We start from the raw sequence: 21,117 nt of genomic DNA on the forward strand, positions 1-21,117 counted from the left end.
TGTGGAGCGGTGGAGCCTTGTTTTAAGTGCTATTGTGTTAGGAAGTAAGTCAGATAGTAAGAAGTTTCAAGCAGAAGTTAAGAAACTCCTTTTTCAGGAAAGGAGTAGGATATGATAAGTATACTTGGTGGCTTGAGAATACTTAAACTTTTGTCAAGTCAGGAGAGACACCCAATTCACTTTCTGATGTCAATAGATGCTATAAAGAATGTTTGACAATTGGATAGTATTTAGTGTGCTCACAAGAATGCAGATATAAGTAAAGTGTTATCAATCATCTATGCAGACTTTGAGGGAGTATCAACTGTATGCTAAGTTTTCAAAGTGTGACTTTTGGCTAGATAATATTTCATTCTTAGGACATGTGGCCTTTAGTGAAGGTATTCAGGTGGATCCCAAGAAAATTAAAGAAGTAACTGATTAGCTTAGGTCTACCACAGTTACTAAGGTATGAAGTTTTCTAAGCATAGTAGGCTACTACATGCGTTTTATGCAGAATTTTTTAGAATAGCTCCTTTGACCTTGACTCGAAAGAAAGTCCCATTTATCTGGTCAGATGATTGTGAGTAGAACTTTCGAAAGATTAATGAATGTTTAACTACGACTCAAGTGTTGACCTGCGGTGAGTGAAAAGGGTATATTATGATACTTCGAGAGTTGGGTGCATGTGTTTTAATGTAGCATGGTAAAGTAGTGTTTATTTTAAAGCGTTAAAAAGAGACGCAGGCGCCTGAAACTACCCTACTCATGATCCGGAAGATGGCAAATAATTTTGCATTAAAGATCTATAGACATTATATGTATGGTGAGATGTGTGAGATATAAGCTTAAAGTACATTTTCCAATTAAATTTAAGGTAAAGGAGATGGATGGAGCTTCTGAAAGATTATGACTGTACCATTCAGTATCACCTTAATAAAGTGAATGTAATGGCAGATGCCTTGAGCAGGAAATCTTCTGGTAGCTTAACACATATATCAACGGAAAAGAGACCGTTGATTTGAGAGTTGCATGAGTTGATGGATCAGGGTTTGATCTTGGCCATAATAGATTTGGGTGCACTTTTGGCACATTTTAGAGTAAGGCCGGATCTATGGGACAGGATTAAGGTCTCTTAGCACAGAGACCCATAATTGATGCAAATTATAGAAAGAGTGCAGCAGGGGAAAAATTGTGAATTTGGATTTGATGTAGATGATACCCTTATACAAGGCTCCAGCATATGTGTGCCAAATGTGGACAACCTCAGGAATGAGATCATACAAGAGGCACACTACATACCCTACAGTGTTCACTCAGGATCCACCAAGATGTATCATGATATGAAAGAAAGGTACTGGTGGAATGGCATGAAGAGAGATATAGTAGATTTTGTGTCTAACTGCTTAACTTGTCAGAAGGTGAAGTTTGAACATCAGAGGCTGTCAGAAAAGTTGCAGGAGATTCCCATTCTAGAGTAAAAGTGGGAGATGATTACTATAGACTTCGTGATTGGATTGCCTCATACCACACGAGGACATGATTCTATATGCGTAATTGTGGATCGTCTAACTAGGTCAGCTCACTTCTTACCTGTGCAGACCACCTATTCTATTGCCCAATACACCAGGCTCTATATTCGTGAAATGGTCAGATCACTTGGAATTTCTGCATCCATAATATCTGACAGGGGGCCCTAGTTCACTTCTCGGTTTCGAAGGAAGCTACAAGAGGCACTTGGCACATAGTTAAACTTTAGTATAACCTTTTACCCTCAGACAGATAGGCAGTCTAAAAGAACCATTTAGACATTGGAAGACATACTTTGCATGTGTGTGCTAGATTTTGAAGGTTAGTGGCATGATCAGCTACCATTAGTGGAGTTTGCGTACAATAATAATTATCATTCCAATATTAGAATGGCACCTTATGAGGTACTATATGGCAGGAAATGTAGGTCTCCTCTGTGTTGGACAGAAGTTGGCTAGGCGAGAGTACATGACTTAGATCTAGTGCAGTACACTTTAGAGATGGTTCTTTTGATAAGAGAACGTTTAAAGATAGCTTTTAGAAGGCAGAAGAGTTATGCAAATCCAAAGAGGAAAGATGTAGAATTTGTAGTGGGTGATTATGTGTTCTTAAAGGTCTCTCCTATGAAAGGGGTTATGTGATTTGAAAAAAAAGGCAAATTGACACCCTGTTACATAGGACCTTTTAAGATCACGGACAAAGTAGGAGCAGTTGCTTATCTGTTAGAGTTGCCATCAAGCTTCCAGTATCCTATATTTCCATGCTTAGGAATTACGTTTTTGACCCTTCTCATATGCTGCAACTAGACACAGTAGAGTTAGATGAGAATTTGACTTTCAAGGAGCAGCTAGTAGCTATAGTGGACTATCAGCTAAGGTGGTTTTGATCAAAATAGATTCCCATAGTTAAAGTTCTATAGAAGAGTCAATCTGTAGAGAAATGCACATGGGAGTCAGAGTCGGGTATGCGCAGCAAGTACCCGTATTTGTTTAATATGTAGTTCTTTATTATTATTCTGCCTTGTGCAAAATTCGAGGACAAATTTTCTGTAAGGGAGGAAGAATGTAACACTTTGAATTTTTAAATAATTATTTTGTGTAGTCACTTTAGTATTATCTAGTTTGGCGGGCTCAGGAGGGGCCGTATGATGTTATTGCTATTGTGGGCCTAAGGCCCTGTGTATTGCATTTTATTGAATTTTCATGCAGGGGGTTAGGTCTAGTTACAAGGAAGACTCTGTTAAAATTTCGGCAATACCTTAGGATTTATTCTTACTTTTATAGATTAAATTAATTGGTTAATTTTGTTAGTTAATTGATAGAGGTCAATGTATATGTATAGGTGAATGGTGCGGGCCAATTTTCTTCTATTCGGTCGGACTAGCTGTAGTTGAGTCATCCTCTCTGTGAGTAGATATTGATTTTATTTATACTTTCGATATTATTATGCATTCAAGGCATGCTCATGCATCACTTATAGATATATTTACATAGTTATTTGCTAGGCACGCCTTGTATTACATTTGTATTCGATGATGTTGTTGTGACTGTTGCTTTATGGCGATATGGAGCTGTGTGTGTGAGTTGGTGTGTATGAGTTGTGTATATGGATATAGATAGGACAGGTAGACGCAGCTGGAGCTTAACTCGCTTGGACCCGATCCTTATTATGGATAAGTCGAGGCAGGCACGGCTTTGAGTTGATCTCGCTAGCCCTCACATTTGGTTAATAAGAGAAAGTCCAGCTTTGAGTTGATCTCGCTGGCAAAGGTTGGAACTAAGAGAGCTGTGTAGAAGATCAACTCTCATATATATATGTGTGAATATGGATGTGACACGCGGGTAGGTGAGTGCTCCAGATTGCCTTTGAGGTAATTATGATTTGATTTGTTTGAAATATGTGAAGATGATGCATTTCACTCTTAGGATGCACTAGACATAGATAATTATAGAAATAATAAGTAAAATCAATATCTTACTCTATGAATCGAACGCTCACTCCTGTTCACCTGTTTTTTCCAGGTTATAGAAGAGTTTATTTTTTGTGTCTAACCTGCTTCCCATCTCGCACGTCTACTAACTGTTATTTTCATATTTTGTATTGTTAAATTTAAATTCTGGACCTCTGCATGTGTAAAATCATTTTACTTAGCTTGGAATTATAAGATTAATTATTTTGGAATTCTAAACTTATTAATATATGTATGTGGAATGAGTGGATGGATAATCATGTTGGATGAGGGAGTTGGACTCCCATTTCATCTTATATTGAGTTGTTGATGATTGTGAGGAAGAGCTGAGCTCCCCATATATATGTATATTGTGATCACAGGTCGGGTGAGCTAAAAACTCACTGTTGGATGATCCAGTTTATGGTCGAACTCTGTCTGATTAATTTCTTAGAAACGGGCTCAAAATATGGGCTTCATGGATAGGTTAAAGATTAGTTGGGCTTACTACGGGCTTCGGGGGATTTACACTAACCCAAATCCTAATGCCGGTCTGGCCCATAATTTCGGTCGTGACAAAATGAAAATTCGTTTGAAAGTCTTAATAATCAATTTCATGGAATTTATTATAACTAAACCAAATTCCATCAAAATTGATAGAATTTGCAAATAAATTATAAACTTAAAATCATATGTATTTCAAGTGATAAAATTATTCTCTTATTATACATCATTTTATTTTACTTTATTTGTTTCAAATACAAAATTTATTTCATTTGAAATGAGTTTCATATTTAATATAAAATATATCAAAGAAATTCATTTACAAATGAAATGAATTTTATCATGGAATTGAACCAAACAAGGATAGGTAGTTATTATTTAAAAGGAAATAAAAAATTGCTTTCAACACATAAAAAAAACTGAATATCATGGGATCCACTTATACCTATTTATATGAATTTCATTGGCTTGCTATTTTATGTAGGTCATCCTCTATGAAATCACAGGATTATATAATTTCTCCTTATTGCTTAGCAATAGTTCCGATGGATCTCTTTTTGTAATCAGATGCGTTTTGGCCGTGCAAGCAATTCAACTATTAAATAAAAATATTTGGTTTAATTAAGTGGTTGCATTTTATTTTTTATTTTATGGTATATATATATTAAAAATAATTTAAATGGATATGTTTAACTATATTAATTCATATTTTCTAATATCACATTCTAATTTCTAAGTTCCTTGTGTAATTATTTACTAATCATATTAAATAAATGAATGTATAAATATAAATAAAATTTAGATGGGCATTGAATGAAATGCAAAAATTTATCATTGGATTATACGTTAAGTTTTAATCGAATAATAGTTGCTTTTAAGGATGCAAAAATCTTACCATCAGTAGGATGAGAGCCTACTAAGTAATTCCTTAACACTAATTCCCAAATTAATCTCTATCATCATATCTTTGTAATATCGTATTTAGGCCTCATTTGACTCACAAAAAATTGACTTAGAAATGAAAATGAATTAGAATGATTCTTTTTGTGGGTGTTTAAAAATTCATTTTTTTATTTATATTCTCACAAACTAGGAAATCCAATTCTCACAAGAATCATTATTTCTCTTTGGGAATCAAAACACAAGAATAAGAATGATTATCTTATCCATGTATTCATTGAGATGTTTCAATTTTTATATTTTCATATTATTAATTAAAATAAAAATATGAAAATAATATTTTATGTTTAAAATAATTAATTAAAAATAAAAATAAAAATTATAATTACAATTACAATAGTTAAATAATTATAGTCATTAAAATATTTTTATATTTCAAATAATTAATTAAAAATTATAATTATAATTATAAAAATCATAATAATTAAAATAATCTTAATAATTAATTAAAATAAATAATAATAATAATAATAATAATTAAAATATAAAATTATTATTTTTATATTTTCGTATAAATAATTAAAATTGAACATTATAATTATAATTAATTACACCTAACTAGAATGAAACGCAGTAAAAATATAATTCTTATATTTTCATACTATTGATTTAAATAAAAATTTTGAATATAATTAACTTTAATTATCTAAAGTAAAAAGATGAAATGTATTATTTTTATTCTTACTTATGCATAAATAAAATTAAAAATTATAATTGCAATTATAATTAATTCAAATAAAAAAATAAAAAATATTCTTTTTATATTCTCTTATAATAATTAAAATTAAAAAGTAAAAATATAAAAGTATAAAAAATAATTTAAATTAATTTTCATTAAGTACAAAATAAGTTTGATTGTAATTTTGTAATTTACATATGCAAATCAAATATCTTAAAAAGAAATTTGACTTCAATTATACAATGAACTAAATATAAATGAAAATTTATCATTTTATTTTTGATTTCGATTCCGATTCCAACATTGATTTCATTTCCAATATACAAATCAAATGGGTCCTGAAATCCTGAGTACATTTGCACATGCCATTAAAAAGCATTTAGGAACAGTAATGTAGAATTAAAAAGTAATTCTTTCACTTTAGTTAATTTGTAATGCAAGATTATCAGTATATTGATGGAGTTAAATATTGCACATAGTGGTAAGACTCGTGTCGCAGTTTTTAGATATGGAGAACAGTCTGCAAATCACAAAAGGGAGATGGTAGAGAAATGAAAGATTGAAGATGTAGATTTCAATGTTTGGGGCTTGACTTCGGAGCATTTTCTTCCTCCTTTTGGCAATTAAAAATGGCAAGAAATAGCATATGCTATAGAATTCATTTGTGGGTTTTTGCAATTATTTTTATGTAAATAATTAGCAAAAAGGGAGGACAAAAACAAACAGAATTTTCTTTAATTTTTTTTGTCATCCATTGACTAATTCAATCTCGTCTGATTTAATTTTTTTTAATTTATTTTTTATTCTTTAATTTTCTCCTCCTGTTAATTAAGAACCACAACAACTTAATTTTTCTTCAATTTTCAAACATTAAATTATAAAAGATGATCCATAATATTAATAAACCGCAATAATAGCAATTTTTAATAAAAAATTATGAATAATCTTCCAAAAAATTCACCATATAGCACTCATGAAATAGGCTACTAAAATGGAATGCTAACAATGAATGCCCTTCCAAATCCAAAAAAAGATTCGTGCACTTTGTTCAATACTTTCAAGCTTCCTTGCAACCCTTATTTTTTTTGCAAAAGACACATTCGTTGTGAGAATAAATAAATGAAATAAACAACAAAATTATTGGAAAATAGAATATGAGAGTTTTATAAGAATATTAAAACAGCGATTACAAAACTGGCCAAGGTTAGACCAACGTAAATCCATGTTCTCCTACTGTACATTTAGGCCCAAAAGAAACTAGAAAAAAGAGGAACGATTGCCATTAAAAGTCAACATCCAAGCTTTTAACCCACAGCGTCATCTCCTGTCACCCATTCACTACATACTAAAAGTGTATTGATTCATCAGACCATTGAATGATGTTCCAAAGGAGCTCAATCCATAGATCATCGCACAAGCAGCATAATAAGGTGCCATACATCCTTCCAACCCCACCTGCGCACCAACCCAGTATGGATTGTATGCATAAGAACCAATAGGCATCATATAGCTCTCAGTCTCAACATCTTGACTTCTTTCTCTCTTTTTCTTTCCTCTCGCACCACAAACCACCTTTTGCTTGACTTCACCCTTGACCACTTCTCTCTCGTCCTTTTTCTTCTCTACCTCACTGGAAATCTCCTTTTGCTGCACTTTTTCCTCAACCCCCATGACACCTCCTTGTGATGCTGTATCTTTCATTCTCATTGGCCCAATAGTATCTTCAGATACATTAGTTGCTCCTGTAGTTCTAGCTTTCTTAGTTGTCTGGTGTGGAGCATCAATAAGTTTTCTTTTATTTGCCCCATCTTCTACATCACCAGGTGATGGCTTCTGCTCTTCCTGAAATGATTCTGCAGATGGTTTTGTTGTAGAGATCTGAGGTTCTGAACAGTGAGCCAATTCCATATCCTTATCTTGGAAAGAGTTTCTTTTGGCATTTTCACCACTGCTGCTGTAACAAGGACCAGATTTCACAATGCAATTAATTGTGTCCCTAAGCGTCATGTTTGGAATCAGATAATCAGTAAGGATATTTGTTGCCCCACAAACACATTTCAACTTAGAGGTGATTAGATGAACCCTGATACACTTATCACAAAAGCTCTTGCAACAACATTTGCTAGTCAAGACAGCATCCTTGATTACTTGTTTGCACAAGGGGCAGAGAAGTTCTGGTGGAAGATCACTAGCAGACCAGGATCTCTTTGAAGGCAAGCAGCCAAAAATTTCCTTCTCAAAAGCATGATAATTTGGCTGTAAAACAGCAGTTGCACCACTTGACAACACATAAGAGCCACCTCGGTTTGGCATCAGCATCGACTTGGGAATTCCAGTAGGAGGCCTCAATCTTTTGCAATCATAATTTGGATCTCCATTTGTTGGGCAGTCCTGAATAAAATGTCCTCGCACTTTACATCTGTGACATACATAACCCTCTGGTGGTATTTTCTTCACCAATCCACTAAAACCCCTACCATTTTTCACACCATTTGAACCTTCCAACCGCCATTCCAAGGCTGGAGCATTTACTAAAGCCTTAATCTTGCTGTCCTCATCAGATTCTGCATCTACAGTTGACTTGCTATGCTGAACTGGCTTCATTCTAGGAATCACAAACACATCATCCCCAAACCCATCGTCACATCGAAATCCATCACCCCCATTGGGTTTTGTTGTGGACAAACTAGTGACAGTACTTGAACAAACAGAACTAACACCAGTATTTGCAGGGTTGCTGCTGCATGAAGCAGTAATAGCAGTTTCAGAGCTAATCTTGGAGGAATTAGAACCAGTACAATAAGAGGAACTAAGTGGCCGTTGCTTTTCCCTAACAACAATAGTTGTATTGTCGATGGGCTTGCGACGTCGCAATCCAGGAACACGACGAATCAGAACCCTAGTATTGTTAGGGATCAGCATATCATCAGCGTAACAATCATTCGTCTGGGCATTAACGACCACAAGGTCCAAATCAGTACCCAAACACAAGCTATTGGATTTAGATTTATACTTTAATTCAACAATTTTCTGTTTCAGAGCATCAACAGAAATAACAGAGCTATCCACCGAGAAGGAATCATACTCCTTTGCACTGAAAAATTTAAAATGAATCGGCATTGAATTGAATACGAAGGGAAGAATGTTATAAAATTTGTTTTGAATGAAATTGATATTTGATTCGCATACAAGAGGATCGATATATACGCGTATTTACGCATAATGTTATCAAAGTCCCAGTGCAAGGCGTATTTACGCGTTTCCTTATAATTAATTTAATAATTGATATTTAATTATTTATATTATTTTATCCTTATAATTTTAATTATCTATACTATTGAGTTCCTCGTATTATCTGTACTATTGAGTTCCTCATGCTAAGATCAAGGGTCTGTTTGGATGAGTGTAAAGATTAAGAGAAATTATCTCTGTTTAGGAAGATGTGAATTAATGAAGGATGAGGGTAAACAAGGTTAAACCTTATCTTCCCTTACCACTCAAATCTCAATTTTTTGATGTACAATGGATGTCAAAATAAAATTGAAAGTAGTTAATAGTATCGATAAGGTTGGATCAATAAAAAAATGAAGTGTAAGAGGATATATATAAAAAAATGGATAAAATTGCAATAAATTTTTAAAATTTTGGAAATTTACATAAAATTTTATACATTTTAAAATTTTGACCAATTTTGTTAAAATTAAAAAAATTGAATAAAATTATCGTTAAGGATTAGCTTTCTTTTAGCCAATAAGTTAATTTTTTTTAAATGGAAATCAAACAGAGGTAACCCAAATAATAATCAAAATCACATCAATTAAATGAAAAATCAAAATTTAAAAAATAAATCAATTTGATTTTTCATTGAATTCGATTTCTATTACTTTATCGGGTATTTACAAGTATCTAATCAGACCAAATCTTAATAAAATAAATTTAGATGGTATATAATCAGATTTAAAATAATTCAGGTTTGAAAAAGGGTTTGATTTTTATATATATAGAATTTATTACCTATATCTATTTATATAAGTAATTAATTAAATATATATATATATGTTATAATAATATTTATAAAATTTTATATATTATAATTTAAATAGAGAATTTAAATATTTTATAAAATTATTAAATTTTTAAAATATAAATTATTAATTAAAATATTATTTTTCAAATAATAATAATTTAGTTTAAGATTACAGCTCAATTCCACACCTGTACTTATTGAAAAGTTTAATTTAGTTTATTTTTAATTTTTTGTCTAATTTAGCCTAAAAGTTGCAATTTAGACTCAATTTAGCTCAAAAATTAAGAAAATAAATAAATTGAGCTTCTTAATTTTTAGATTTAAATCAAGAAATCAATAAATTCAGTCTCAAAATTAAAAAAAATTAAACTTTTTAATTTTTTATTTTAATAAAAAAATTAAGAAATTTAACTTATAAATTTTAAAATTTGAGTTAAGTTGATATTAAATTGAAACTTTTTTGCTAAAGCAGATAAAAAAATTAGAAATTGACTAAATTGAACTTTTCTAATAAGTGCAGGGACTAAATTGAGCATTTTCCATTTTTAATATTTTTTTATTTTTTAATATTAAAATGTTATTTTTATTTTTTTATAATTAATTAAATTAAATAATAAAAATAATATTATTTAATATAAGTAATTAAAATGAAAGTATGAAAAAAATATTATTTTTATATTTTTATTAATTAATTAAATTGAAAAATGGTAAACAATAGTTTTATTTTCATATAATTAATTAAAATTAAAAATTATGATTGTAATTAATTTTAATTATTTAAAATAAAAAATATTATTTTATATTTTCATTTTCTTAATTAAAATTAGAAAATTATAATTAAATAAAATTAAAAATATAAAATATTATTTTTTTCATATTGTTAATTAATATTAAAAAGTTAAATATAAAAAATTAACTAATTATAATTATTTAATTAACATTAAAAAGATTAATTAAGTAATTAACATTAAAAATATTGAAGAAAGAAAAAGAAAATAACTCATACACTAAGTCATAAGTGATGAGTGAATTGTGCATTAAATCAATTTAAATTTAAATTAAAATAAAAAGATTAAATTAAATAAAAGTGAAAAAATAAATTAAATTAGGCATTTTGAAAAAATATAAAAGGTAAATTTGACTTATTTCTATTTAGTTTTAGTCTGTGAATAGTAAATTAAAAAAAAAAAAGTCAATTATAAAAATATTAACAGGATGTGCGTTGGGATAGTACCATTTTCACTGCTGCCTTACCGCTAACGTCTCTGCTCAACTCAGATTCCCCTGCCATATCTGCTTTCATCTCTGCACAACTGAGATTCCTGTCTCTCGTCTTCTACTTCGACGCAGCCTCCAACATCCCCAGCGACAAGAGGACGCTATTTTAAATTGGGGAAGTTCATTTCCTTGGGCAAGTTCATTGACCTGGTGGTGAACACGGAGAAGACGATTTTCTCTGCTGCTGAAATTTTGCAATGGCTTTTCTGTTTAACAAATTTCAAGAGGTATGAACAGAAATCTCTCTCTCTTGTAGCGTAGTTTATCTATTCCGTTCTGTTTGGTTCAATTTCATAGTAACTAAATGCATAAGAACATAATCGATTGTTTAGGTTTATGTTTTTGGGCAAATGAGTGGATTTTGGTTCAATTGCACAGTAACTAGGATAGTCTCGAGCTTGTATGAACTCTAGTTCTCATCAATTAAATTGAAAAGAATTTTAAGTTGTTGATCAATCACTTGTCTAATGATTCCACAAATGATTTAATCCAATAGCTAAAAACTTTGGTGAGCTAATTTGATCTTGAACATTTTTTTAGCACTTCCCTCTTCTTGATGATTATTTGTGGGTTTTTGTTTATGATTCTAGGCAGTGAAAGTTCTTGCAAAAAGTCCTACATTTGCCAGAGATCCAAGGCTTTGAAGCAGACATAAATCGCCTTTTCCTATATACCTGGTAACTGTCTATTTGTTATTGAAATGATCACTGGTTATAATTTGCCATTTTTTTAATGTAGAATCTATGTAGACAATGGGAACTTCACTCATATTATCGTTTACTATTTGCTAGAACTTCATTCACATTATCATTTAGCATTTGTAATAACCAAGTAAACATTACCAACTCAGTAGTCCTGTCACATTTAAGATGTGCTGCTTAAGTGTTATTTTACTGTTTTCTCTTATTCTAGGGTCTCGCATCATTTATTTCTGCAGTAATTTATCTTCATTGCACATTTGGATCAGACTCTACATTGCACATTTAATGTTGATGCTTCTCTTTACAATCTGATGTCAGCCTCCTACATTGATTTTACCACTTGCAACCAAGTACTGTACTAACCTTGAAATCTCTTGTTTTAGTTTTAGGTAAATCATTCATGATTAGCTAAAGAAAAATTTCCTAAATAAGTATCTGATGATGCCAAGATAGGAACATATTCCTGTAGTGATAAAATCTAATTGTCTCTGATTTGAAATATCAAAGTTTTCCTGGAACACCATGTGGAGTATTAACAGTTTCTAATTAAGTTAAACTAAGCTAATATAATATATTTTTATCCCTAGGACCCACCATTTGTGTTTTTTATAGTAAAAAAGATCATGTGATTGTGGGCTTTGGTCTTGTTTGCTAGCTTAAATGGTAAAATCTGTTGGAACTTCACACAAGTCTCAACTCTTAATGGTTCAATGCTTTATCAATTTTAACCAATTGTTTTAAGTTAATCACTTCTGCTTTTGACTTTTCAAGTTGGTAACAATTTTCGCCAATATTCATGCAAATCTACTATTATTTTTGCTATTGCTGATTCAATTTAAATATTAGTTTTTAGTTGTTTTAATTTTCCGGTTACCTTAGTAACAAAATACCCTTCTTTGAAAGCAAAGGATCAAATGACATAGTTTTATTCTATAACTTTGAAAGCAAAGGATCAAATGCATAGTTTTATTGTATGGCATAGAGAACTAAATTAATGGAGAGCAAAAGACAGGACATAAAAATGCTGAAAATCAATCTATGATCTATCTCAGATATGTCATTGACAGTGACAAGGATACCTCAAGAGCTAGACAATTCTCTATTAAACAAAATAAAAATGGGACCTTGGTCGGAAAAATATTGAATCTCCTTGATCTTAACACATGAATTGCAGAAATCAATGATACAGAAAAAAAAAATGATTAGAAACACACAATTAATCAAGAATCGAGTGAACAGCCAATAATTGAAGGCAAATAGCCCAACTAAAGCGAACCCATTTGGTTGTTTAACCAGTATAACATCTAATGATGGGGATTTAAACTAATGAATGTTAAGAAATATTTCAAAACTCAGATGTGATTTTGGGTTTTTCTGTGATGAGAATGTATATTAGCAATTCCAGATTCAAGGAATTTGGTATCATCAACCAGTGAGTATGAGATATAGAGAGAGAAAGCATACCAACTTCAGACTCGAGAGCAGTGGATATGGGAACTGAGCAGTAAATGAAAGAAACAAGAAGGAGTGAGCTCATGTTTAAGCTGCGGCTGGAATGGAGTTTGAAGTGGCAATCAATATCAATGATGGTGGTTTGGTGTTGATATTTGATAGTGCTGTTCTTGGTCTTGTTGATGGGTCAAGACATTCCTGTTTTAAATGGAGAGGAGGCAGGCTTTCCACCTGGGAACAACTCTGGGGAAGGCTTTAGTCCACTCTCCTTGTGAAGCCCGTGCATTTTCTTATTTGCAACGGTAATAAATGTATTTAATTATAATTTAATAAAAAGCTTAACCCACAGGTTTGATTTAGTTTTTATATTTTTAAAATTAAGTAATTTAGTTTGTAAAATTTAATAAAATTTATAAATTAGTCAGTATTATAGAATTTAATTACATTATTATTAATTTTAGTTAAAAAAATTAAAATATTTTTAACTTTATTTTCAATATAAAAACAATTTAGTCCCTAAGATTATATTTTGTTTGATAATTTAATCTTAGAGATTTAGTTTAACTTATAAATTAGTCTTTGTAATTTTAAAATCAAACAATTTAGTCTTTAATGTTTTAATAAACCTACAAATTAATCCTACCACAAAAGTAATTAATTTATATTTTAATAATTTAAATTTAAAATTTTTAATTTAATAGGACTCATGTTTCAGAAATGTAGAGATTAAATTATTAATAAAAAAAACTTTATGATTAAATTATTAAGAAAATAAAACCTTAGGACTAAATTATTTTATGATTAAAAATAAAAATAAGGAAATTTTTTAGTTATTTTTATTAAAGTTAATAATAATTTAATGAAATTCTAATAGTAGATACTAAGTTGTAGGTTTTGTCAAATTTCATAGATTAAATTGTTTGATTTTGAAAATGCAGAGATTAAGTTATAAGTTTTGTTAAACTTCAGGGACTAAATTGTAGCTTAGGAATAAAAATGATATATTAATTATAATATTAAAATAATATTTGAAATTAACAATTTTTGATAAAATTATTTATTGAATATATTTTTAAAATAATTTATGAACTAATGTGCATTGAAATATATCGAATTTTTATTGTTTTAATTATAAATGTAAATATATCTATAATTCAATAATGAATTATATTCTTAATAATTAATGAAAAATATAAACATTCAAAGTTGATAAAAATACTAACTACGCGATATAATTGGTAATTACATACAATATTGAATTTAATAAATAAAATTGAGAAAAAAATAAAAGATAAAATTATAAAATACTAAAAAATTATATCGGTTATTTGATATAGTCGGTAATTACTTACTATTTTAACTTTAATAAGTAAAATTTAAAAAAAATAAAAAATAAAATTTTAAAATGCTCAAACAACTATAATATCTTATATATATATATATATATATATATATATATATATATATATATATATATATATATATATTAAAAGGTTTTAGCTAAAATTCAGTAAAAGAAAATTTTAATTTAATTAATTATGACTATAGATTATTTAAAAAAAATTAGAGAAATAGGAGAAAACATATGTATGTACATATGAATATACATAATTAATTATATTAAAATTATATAATATATTTAAAAATTATAAAAATATAAATATAAAATTGATTCTAATTTATATTCTCCAATTTAATGCTATCCAACATAATTTTCAATTTAATTATTAAATAAAATAAATTGAATTTATTTCAGTCTTCGGATATGGTTGAAGGTTCATTATGTTTATTTAGTCATAAACACATAGTGAAGGCAGTTGTGCAAAGTTAAATGTGAATCAAACCACATAATAACAGTGAATCAAACAGTAAATTTTACAAGAATTTAAGTTAATTAATTTTTTTAATTAATTTTTATATTTAAAATAAAAGAATTTTAAATTTTTTAACTTAAATAAATATTTATTTTTAAAAAAATTAAAAACAAACATGATTATGTATGAATTTTATTAAATTCTTTTTCTTGTATATAATTTATTCCGAACAAAGTCAATATTAATTAATAAAATTTATTAAAAAAAGAAATAAAACTTTATTCACATCTTAAACAATACAACAAAATAAAATATACTAATATCTTATTTTATTATATTCTCAAAGATTTAATTTTTATTATTAATTATATTGTAATTGAACATGGAGGATATATATGGAATACAATTAACGTGTTTGGAATTCTCTTAATTTCTTCTGAAATAACCTATAGAAGTTTAAGCAAAATTTCCAATTATCTCACATGGATTGTATAAATGGAGGGATCTTCCATAAAATGGTTGAATTGGCCTTGCATTCATTTCAAATCCCTACAAAAGAACAAATTATTAAATATAAAAGGACTAAACACATAATACTATGGCTATATTTGTTTGAAGGAAAATATTTTTCATATTTTTTTTAATATTTTTTTTATTTTTTAATGTTTGGGAGTGTTTAAGAAACTTGATAAAAAAAAATAACCTAAAAAAATAAGGAAAAATGACTTTCTATTTTAAAAAATGAAAGTTATTTTTCTAACCTCGCTTTGCCCCAACAACTGTTATCTGCCCAAGTAGGTTTGCATGAACTATGTGAAGTTCCAAATCGTACCTTCTAACACAAAACAACAATAAAACCAATGAGGACATTTATGCCCGACCCAATATAACTTTAATAGGATAGAACTTAGATAGTATACATATAGCCGAGTTTGATACGGATTCAGATTTGAAAAATAATATACTTACCAGATTCGGTTTTATATATTAGGTGTTCATTATCCAAACCCGTTTATATAACTAATTAGTTAAATATAAAATATATATTTTTTATAATAATATTTATAAATATATATATATATATATATATATATATATATATATATATATATATATATATATTTTCAATAAATAGAATTTAAAAATTTTATAGACTTATTAAATTTGTAAAATATATATTATTAATAAAAAAATACTTTATGTAAATTGTTAATTAAAAGGTTTGAATATTTTTCGAGTAATAATAATTGGGTTTGTGATGGATTCGGATAGTTAAAGATAAATTTTAATCGGTTTTGGAACGATTCGAGTATTGAAAATTTTATTTAGGTTCGGATTCGAATATGATGATTTTTATAGGTACCCTAACTGCTATCATTTTTAAAAGAAGTCTAGAATAATTTGAAATTATGAGTAATTTTTACTTGTCTTCCTTTAACTATATAGATTATTTTCCTTTTGTTAATCATCTTCAATTCGTTACCAAAAAATCTTTAAACTTTAATTTTATTTTAGAAAAATTCCATTAACCTACAATTCAAAAATAATAATAATAATAATAATAATAATAATAATAATAATAATAATAATAATAATAATAACAGTGCCATCCCGACTTACACATTTATTATACACATCTCCTTGTCACAAATAGTTCATAAATTTAAATTATAACATAATAGACATGAATAATATGATAATATCACAATCATTACGTTGAAGTTAAATTATATATTGCTTTTGAAATTTAGATCACTATCCACTACAATACAATTTATTCACTGTCATCCTCACTATCATCATCATGTTCATGGAGTTCTTCTTCATCGCTTGCTATTATATGATTTAGATCTGCCTAGTCCAATAGTTCCTCTTTTTCAATGGTTGTAAGCTCTAGTAGTTCACCACTTGAATCATCTAATGGTCCAATATGTTGATCTTCTACTTTCGTATTAATTTGTAACACTTCTACTACCTCATCTTGAAATGCTTGGTCTGGTATTTGCTCCGTTACATTTGTCTGAGGCATGATGACAACAGACCTAGGCTGTAACACCCTAGGCAAATCCCACATCGACAAAACACGGGAGAGATGCTGGGTTTATAAGTTGGCGGTTCGTAACCCCTAGTGACGCGTTTTAAAAACCGTGAGGGCTTCAGCCCAAAGCGGACAATATCACTAGTGGGCCGGGCCATTACATTTGTGGTATCAGAGCCGCTCCGCGTGCAACCTTGAACGATGGTGGGGCAAAACTCAGCGAGGACGCTGAGTCCCATAAGGGGGGTGGATTGTAACACCCTAGGCAAATCCCACATCGACAAAACACGGGAGAGATGCTGGGTTTATAAGTTGGCGGTTCGTAACCCCTAGTGACGCATTTTAAAACCGTGAGGGCTTCGGCTCAGAGCGGACAATATCACTAGTGGGCCGGGCCATTACATTTGTGGTATCAGAGCCGCTCCGCGTGCAACCTTGAGCGATGGTGGGGCAAACCTCAGCGAGGACGCTGAGTCCCATAAGGGGGGTGGATTGTAACACCCTAGGCAAATCCCACATCGACAAAACACGGGAGAGATGCTGGGTTCATAAGTTGATAGTTCGTAACCCCTATTGACGCGTTGTAAAACCGTGAGGGCTTCAGTCCAGAGTGGACAATATCACTAGGTGGCCGGGCAATTACATTTGTGGTATCAGAGCTGCTCCGCGTGCAACCTTGACTGATGGTGGGGCAAACCTCAGCGAGGACGCTGAGTCCCATAAGGGGGGTGGATTGTAACACCTTAGGCAAATCCCACATCGACAAAACACGGGAGAGATGCTGGGTTCATAAGTTGATAGTTCGTAACCCCTATTGACGTGTTTTAAAACCGTGAGGGCTTCGGCTCAGAGCGGACAATATCACTAGTGGGCCAGGCCGTTACATTTGTGAACCCAGCATCTCTCCCGTGTTTTATCGATGTGGGATTTGCCTAGGGTGTTACAATCCACCCCCCTTATGGGACTCAGCGTCCTCACTGAGGTTTGCCCCACCATCGCTCAAGGTTGCACGCGGAGCGGCTCTGATACCACAAATGTAATGGCCCGACCCACTAGTGATATTGTCCGCTCTGAGCCGAAGCCCTCACGGTTTTAAAACGCGTCACTAGGGGTTACGAACCGCCAACTTATAAACCCAGCATCTCTCCCGTGTTTTGTCGATGTGGGATTTGCCTAGGGTGTTACATAGGCTTCATTTTGCATACCGCATACCAATCAGCTTTGTCTCGTCTCAAGCTAGGATAAGGGATGTAAACCACTTGTTTAGCTTATGAAGCAAGTATGAATGGTTCATATTTATTTAATCTTTTATGGTGATTGATATCCACAAAGTTATAGTGTTTGTGAACCTTAATACCAACATCCGGAGTTAGATCAAACCATTCGCACTTGAAGAGAACAGTTCTCTTTATTGGTAATGCAAGGTACTCAAGTTGAGCTATCTCTTTCAAGAGACCATAGTAATCATTGGAGTTGTCACCATATGTTGAACCCCTAATGCAAACTCCGCTATTTATTGTGGATCGATTAGCACCATGGCTGCTTGTGTGAAATCTATAACCATTTATGAAATATACAGGATATGATTTCACACTTCTTAATGGTCCCTCTACTAAATCCCTAATGAATTTATTATCAATATTTGAACGCCTTGCCTGATAAGTTAAAGAGAATTGAAATCGTTATTATTAAATATTATATTTTTTAAAGATTGATAATGAAATGAGTTAAACAAATTGATACTTACATAACATTTGAACCAATCTGCAAATCTTTTTTCTAGTGCTTCATCAACTTCTGCATCACTAATATTACATGACGCTTGTCGCATTTCCGTTAGGAACAAACTACATATACAATTAAATTGGGCCATTTTTAGAGGGAAAGGAAAATTCACAAGGACTTCTAGAAACTTAACTTAAATTTTGGATTGTTGATAAACTTACTTTACATATGTGTCAATTTCAGGGCAATTTAGTAGAAAATATATTTGGGTAGCCTTATATTCATCATCAGCCAACACCCTTGTTTTCACTCTACCAGATGGTCGACTGGGATACTTGAAAATTGATAAATATCCTTTGGTATCAGCATCATCCCCACCATCATCATTTCGGGGTACTTATCGATCCCGCGTTATTACATGACGCTCAAAGTAATGTGCACAAAAATTGGATGCTTCTTCAACTAAGCATGCATTACATATTGAACCTTCTACTTTTGCTTTGTTCTTTACATTTTACTTTAGGTGGTGGAGAAATCTAAAAAAAAAAAAAAAGGCAAATGGCTTACAAAAAGTTTACAATACATTTCATAACATTTAAAGAAAAATAAGAAGTATCTATTACCTCTCAAAAGGATACATCTATCGATATTGTACTGGGCCTGTAATTTTTGCTTCTTATGGCAAGTGGGTGGGAAGATGTTCCATTGAGTCAAAAAAGGCAAGAGGAAATATGCGCTCTAATTTGCAAATAATAATGGGAATTTCTGCTTCTAGACGCTCCTTATCTTGAACCTTAATATTTGTAGAAGTAAGATATTTGAAAAACAAGCTTAACTCAATTAATGCTTGCCAAACTATATTCGGAAGGAGCTCACGAAATGCAATAGGTAATAACCTCTACATAATATTTTTTTAATTGAAAAATTAAACTGATACTTTAATTTAAGAAAGCTGTGATTCTGAAATTTGTTTGTGAAGAAGGAAAGGAATCCACTTAATGGAATTGGAAAAGGAATATGTTGCCCAGTTGGAGAACAGGATTATGAGGATGAGCAAACACCACTTAAAACTAAATGTTAGGCAGTTGTTGTTATGATGGGAAGAGTGGGCCATGTCATCACATCAATATGTAATCAAATTCTCATAACCAATAATGCACCAATTAAATTACACATAAATAGGGCATTCCTAGTCCTACAAGCATTGAAGAAAGATCTTCTTGATCTCAAGAGTGAAAGGAGTAATAAAATAAAATGCCCCACAAACATTATATATAGTATGGCCATGAAACATAAGTATTAAAAACCAATCAATAACTCCATGAAACATTACTGCTTGGTAAATATGCATAATATCAGCACCCTAAATGCCTAAATACAAGGAAAAATGGCAGATGAAATTTCAGATAAAAAAGACCAGAGAATGGAGAAATATATAAACACAGCAAGGTGAAATTATGCCTTATCATACTAAGATCCATGGAAAATTTTTTCACTAACAAAGACAATACGCTGAATTTCTCCAAAAAATATACTTATTATCCAGGCTAAATTAACAACCATTTCTCTAAGACTCCACTAATTCCCATGGATAGGGTGACCAGACCTTTCAACAAAGATTATAAACAGATAAAACATGAGAGTATTTCCCTAGATGCACCAATCCCATTTCCAAAACCAGCATTGATTTTGAATAGGTAAATACTAATGAATTTTATACCCTATATGATTATTGGGTTAAAACAATTGATTTGGGTTTTCTCTTTTACTTATTGCTTTTTCAAATTTCTTAAAGTTATAAAAAAAAAAACCCAACCCCTCTTAACACAATAAAATCCCTCTTAACACAATAAAATCCCCCAAAACCTTTTCTATTTCAAATTTCTCTTTTACTATGCAGCGAAGAATGAATTTAGAGGGAGAGAGAGTCTTACATATAAGGATTGAATGAAAATATTTAGTTAAAAATCTTCAGCTTTCATTACTTCCTTACAAAACCTTTCCTACACTTACCAACCTGATGACATAATGGAAAAACCTATTTTTTAAATTTAGACTAACCAATTTGGCATTCGCATAGTAGATTTGGTCTCCCAACATATCTAATTCTTTAATTTATACTAATTCACAAGATGAAAGCAAGCTAATAAACTTAGTTTATATTTAATAGTAAACTTCATTAAAACTTCAACTAACAATACTCTCACCAATTTCCACTTATCACTTTAACTATATTTGCAAAAAAATGAAAATTGAAACTGCTGAGTTCTTATCTAAACTTGTGGTTAATTGCATCGAAATAGTGATAGGAAGACCAGAAAAAAAAAAAAAAATAAAGAGTGCAATGTATTCAGATGTATCAAACAACCAAAAAATAGGTATAAAACAGAAAGATTCAATTCCAAATTTGCAATTGCAGATAATATATATCACTAAATGCCTATCTGAAATAAAAAACAAAGTAAGAAACAAAAAGGAATCT

General features: G+C 30.5%; 1 protein-coding gene and 1 long non-coding RNA gene across 3 annotated transcripts; one reads left to right on the forward strand and one right to left on the reverse strand.

The window, feature by feature from the left end:
- Positions 1 to 6,938: 6,938 nt before the first annotated feature.
- LOC131178342 (E3 ubiquitin ligase PARAQUAT TOLERANCE 3-like) lies at positions 6,939 to 8,720 on the reverse strand. Its single transcript, XM_058143300.1, has one exon. The coding sequence runs from the start codon at positions 8,718 to 8,720 to the stop codon at positions 6,939 to 6,941; it is 1,782 nt and encodes a 593-aa protein (XP_057999283.1).
- Positions 8,721 to 10,805: 2,085 nt separating this feature from the next.
- Positions 10,806 to 13,153, forward strand: LOC131178654 (uncharacterized). Of its 2 annotated transcripts, XR_009147595.1 has the most exons (3): positions 10,861 to 11,132; positions 11,496 to 11,582; positions 13,012 to 13,153. It is a non-coding gene; the product is annotated as an uncharacterized LOC131178654 (long non-coding RNA). The 2 variants fall into 2 exon arrangements; XR_009147594.1 differs by lacking the exon at positions 13,012 to 13,153 and having other exon boundaries at positions 10,806 to 11,132; positions 11,496 to 11,811.
- Positions 13,154 to 21,117: the final 7,964 nt, after the last annotated feature.

The sequence above is a fragment of the Hevea brasiliensis genome, chromosome 3 (genome assembly GCF_030052815.1).
Source record: "Hevea brasiliensis isolate MT/VB/25A 57/8 chromosome 3, ASM3005281v1, whole genome shotgun sequence".
Lineage (NCBI taxonomy): Eukaryota > Viridiplantae > Streptophyta > Magnoliopsida > Malpighiales > Euphorbiaceae > Hevea > Hevea brasiliensis.

What these genes read in the sequence shown, in the direction of transcription:
- LOC131178342 (XM_058143300.1), bottom strand. Translation starts at nt 8,720, where the DNA reads ATGCCGATTCATTTTAAATTTTTCAGTGCAAAGGAGTATGATTCCTTC.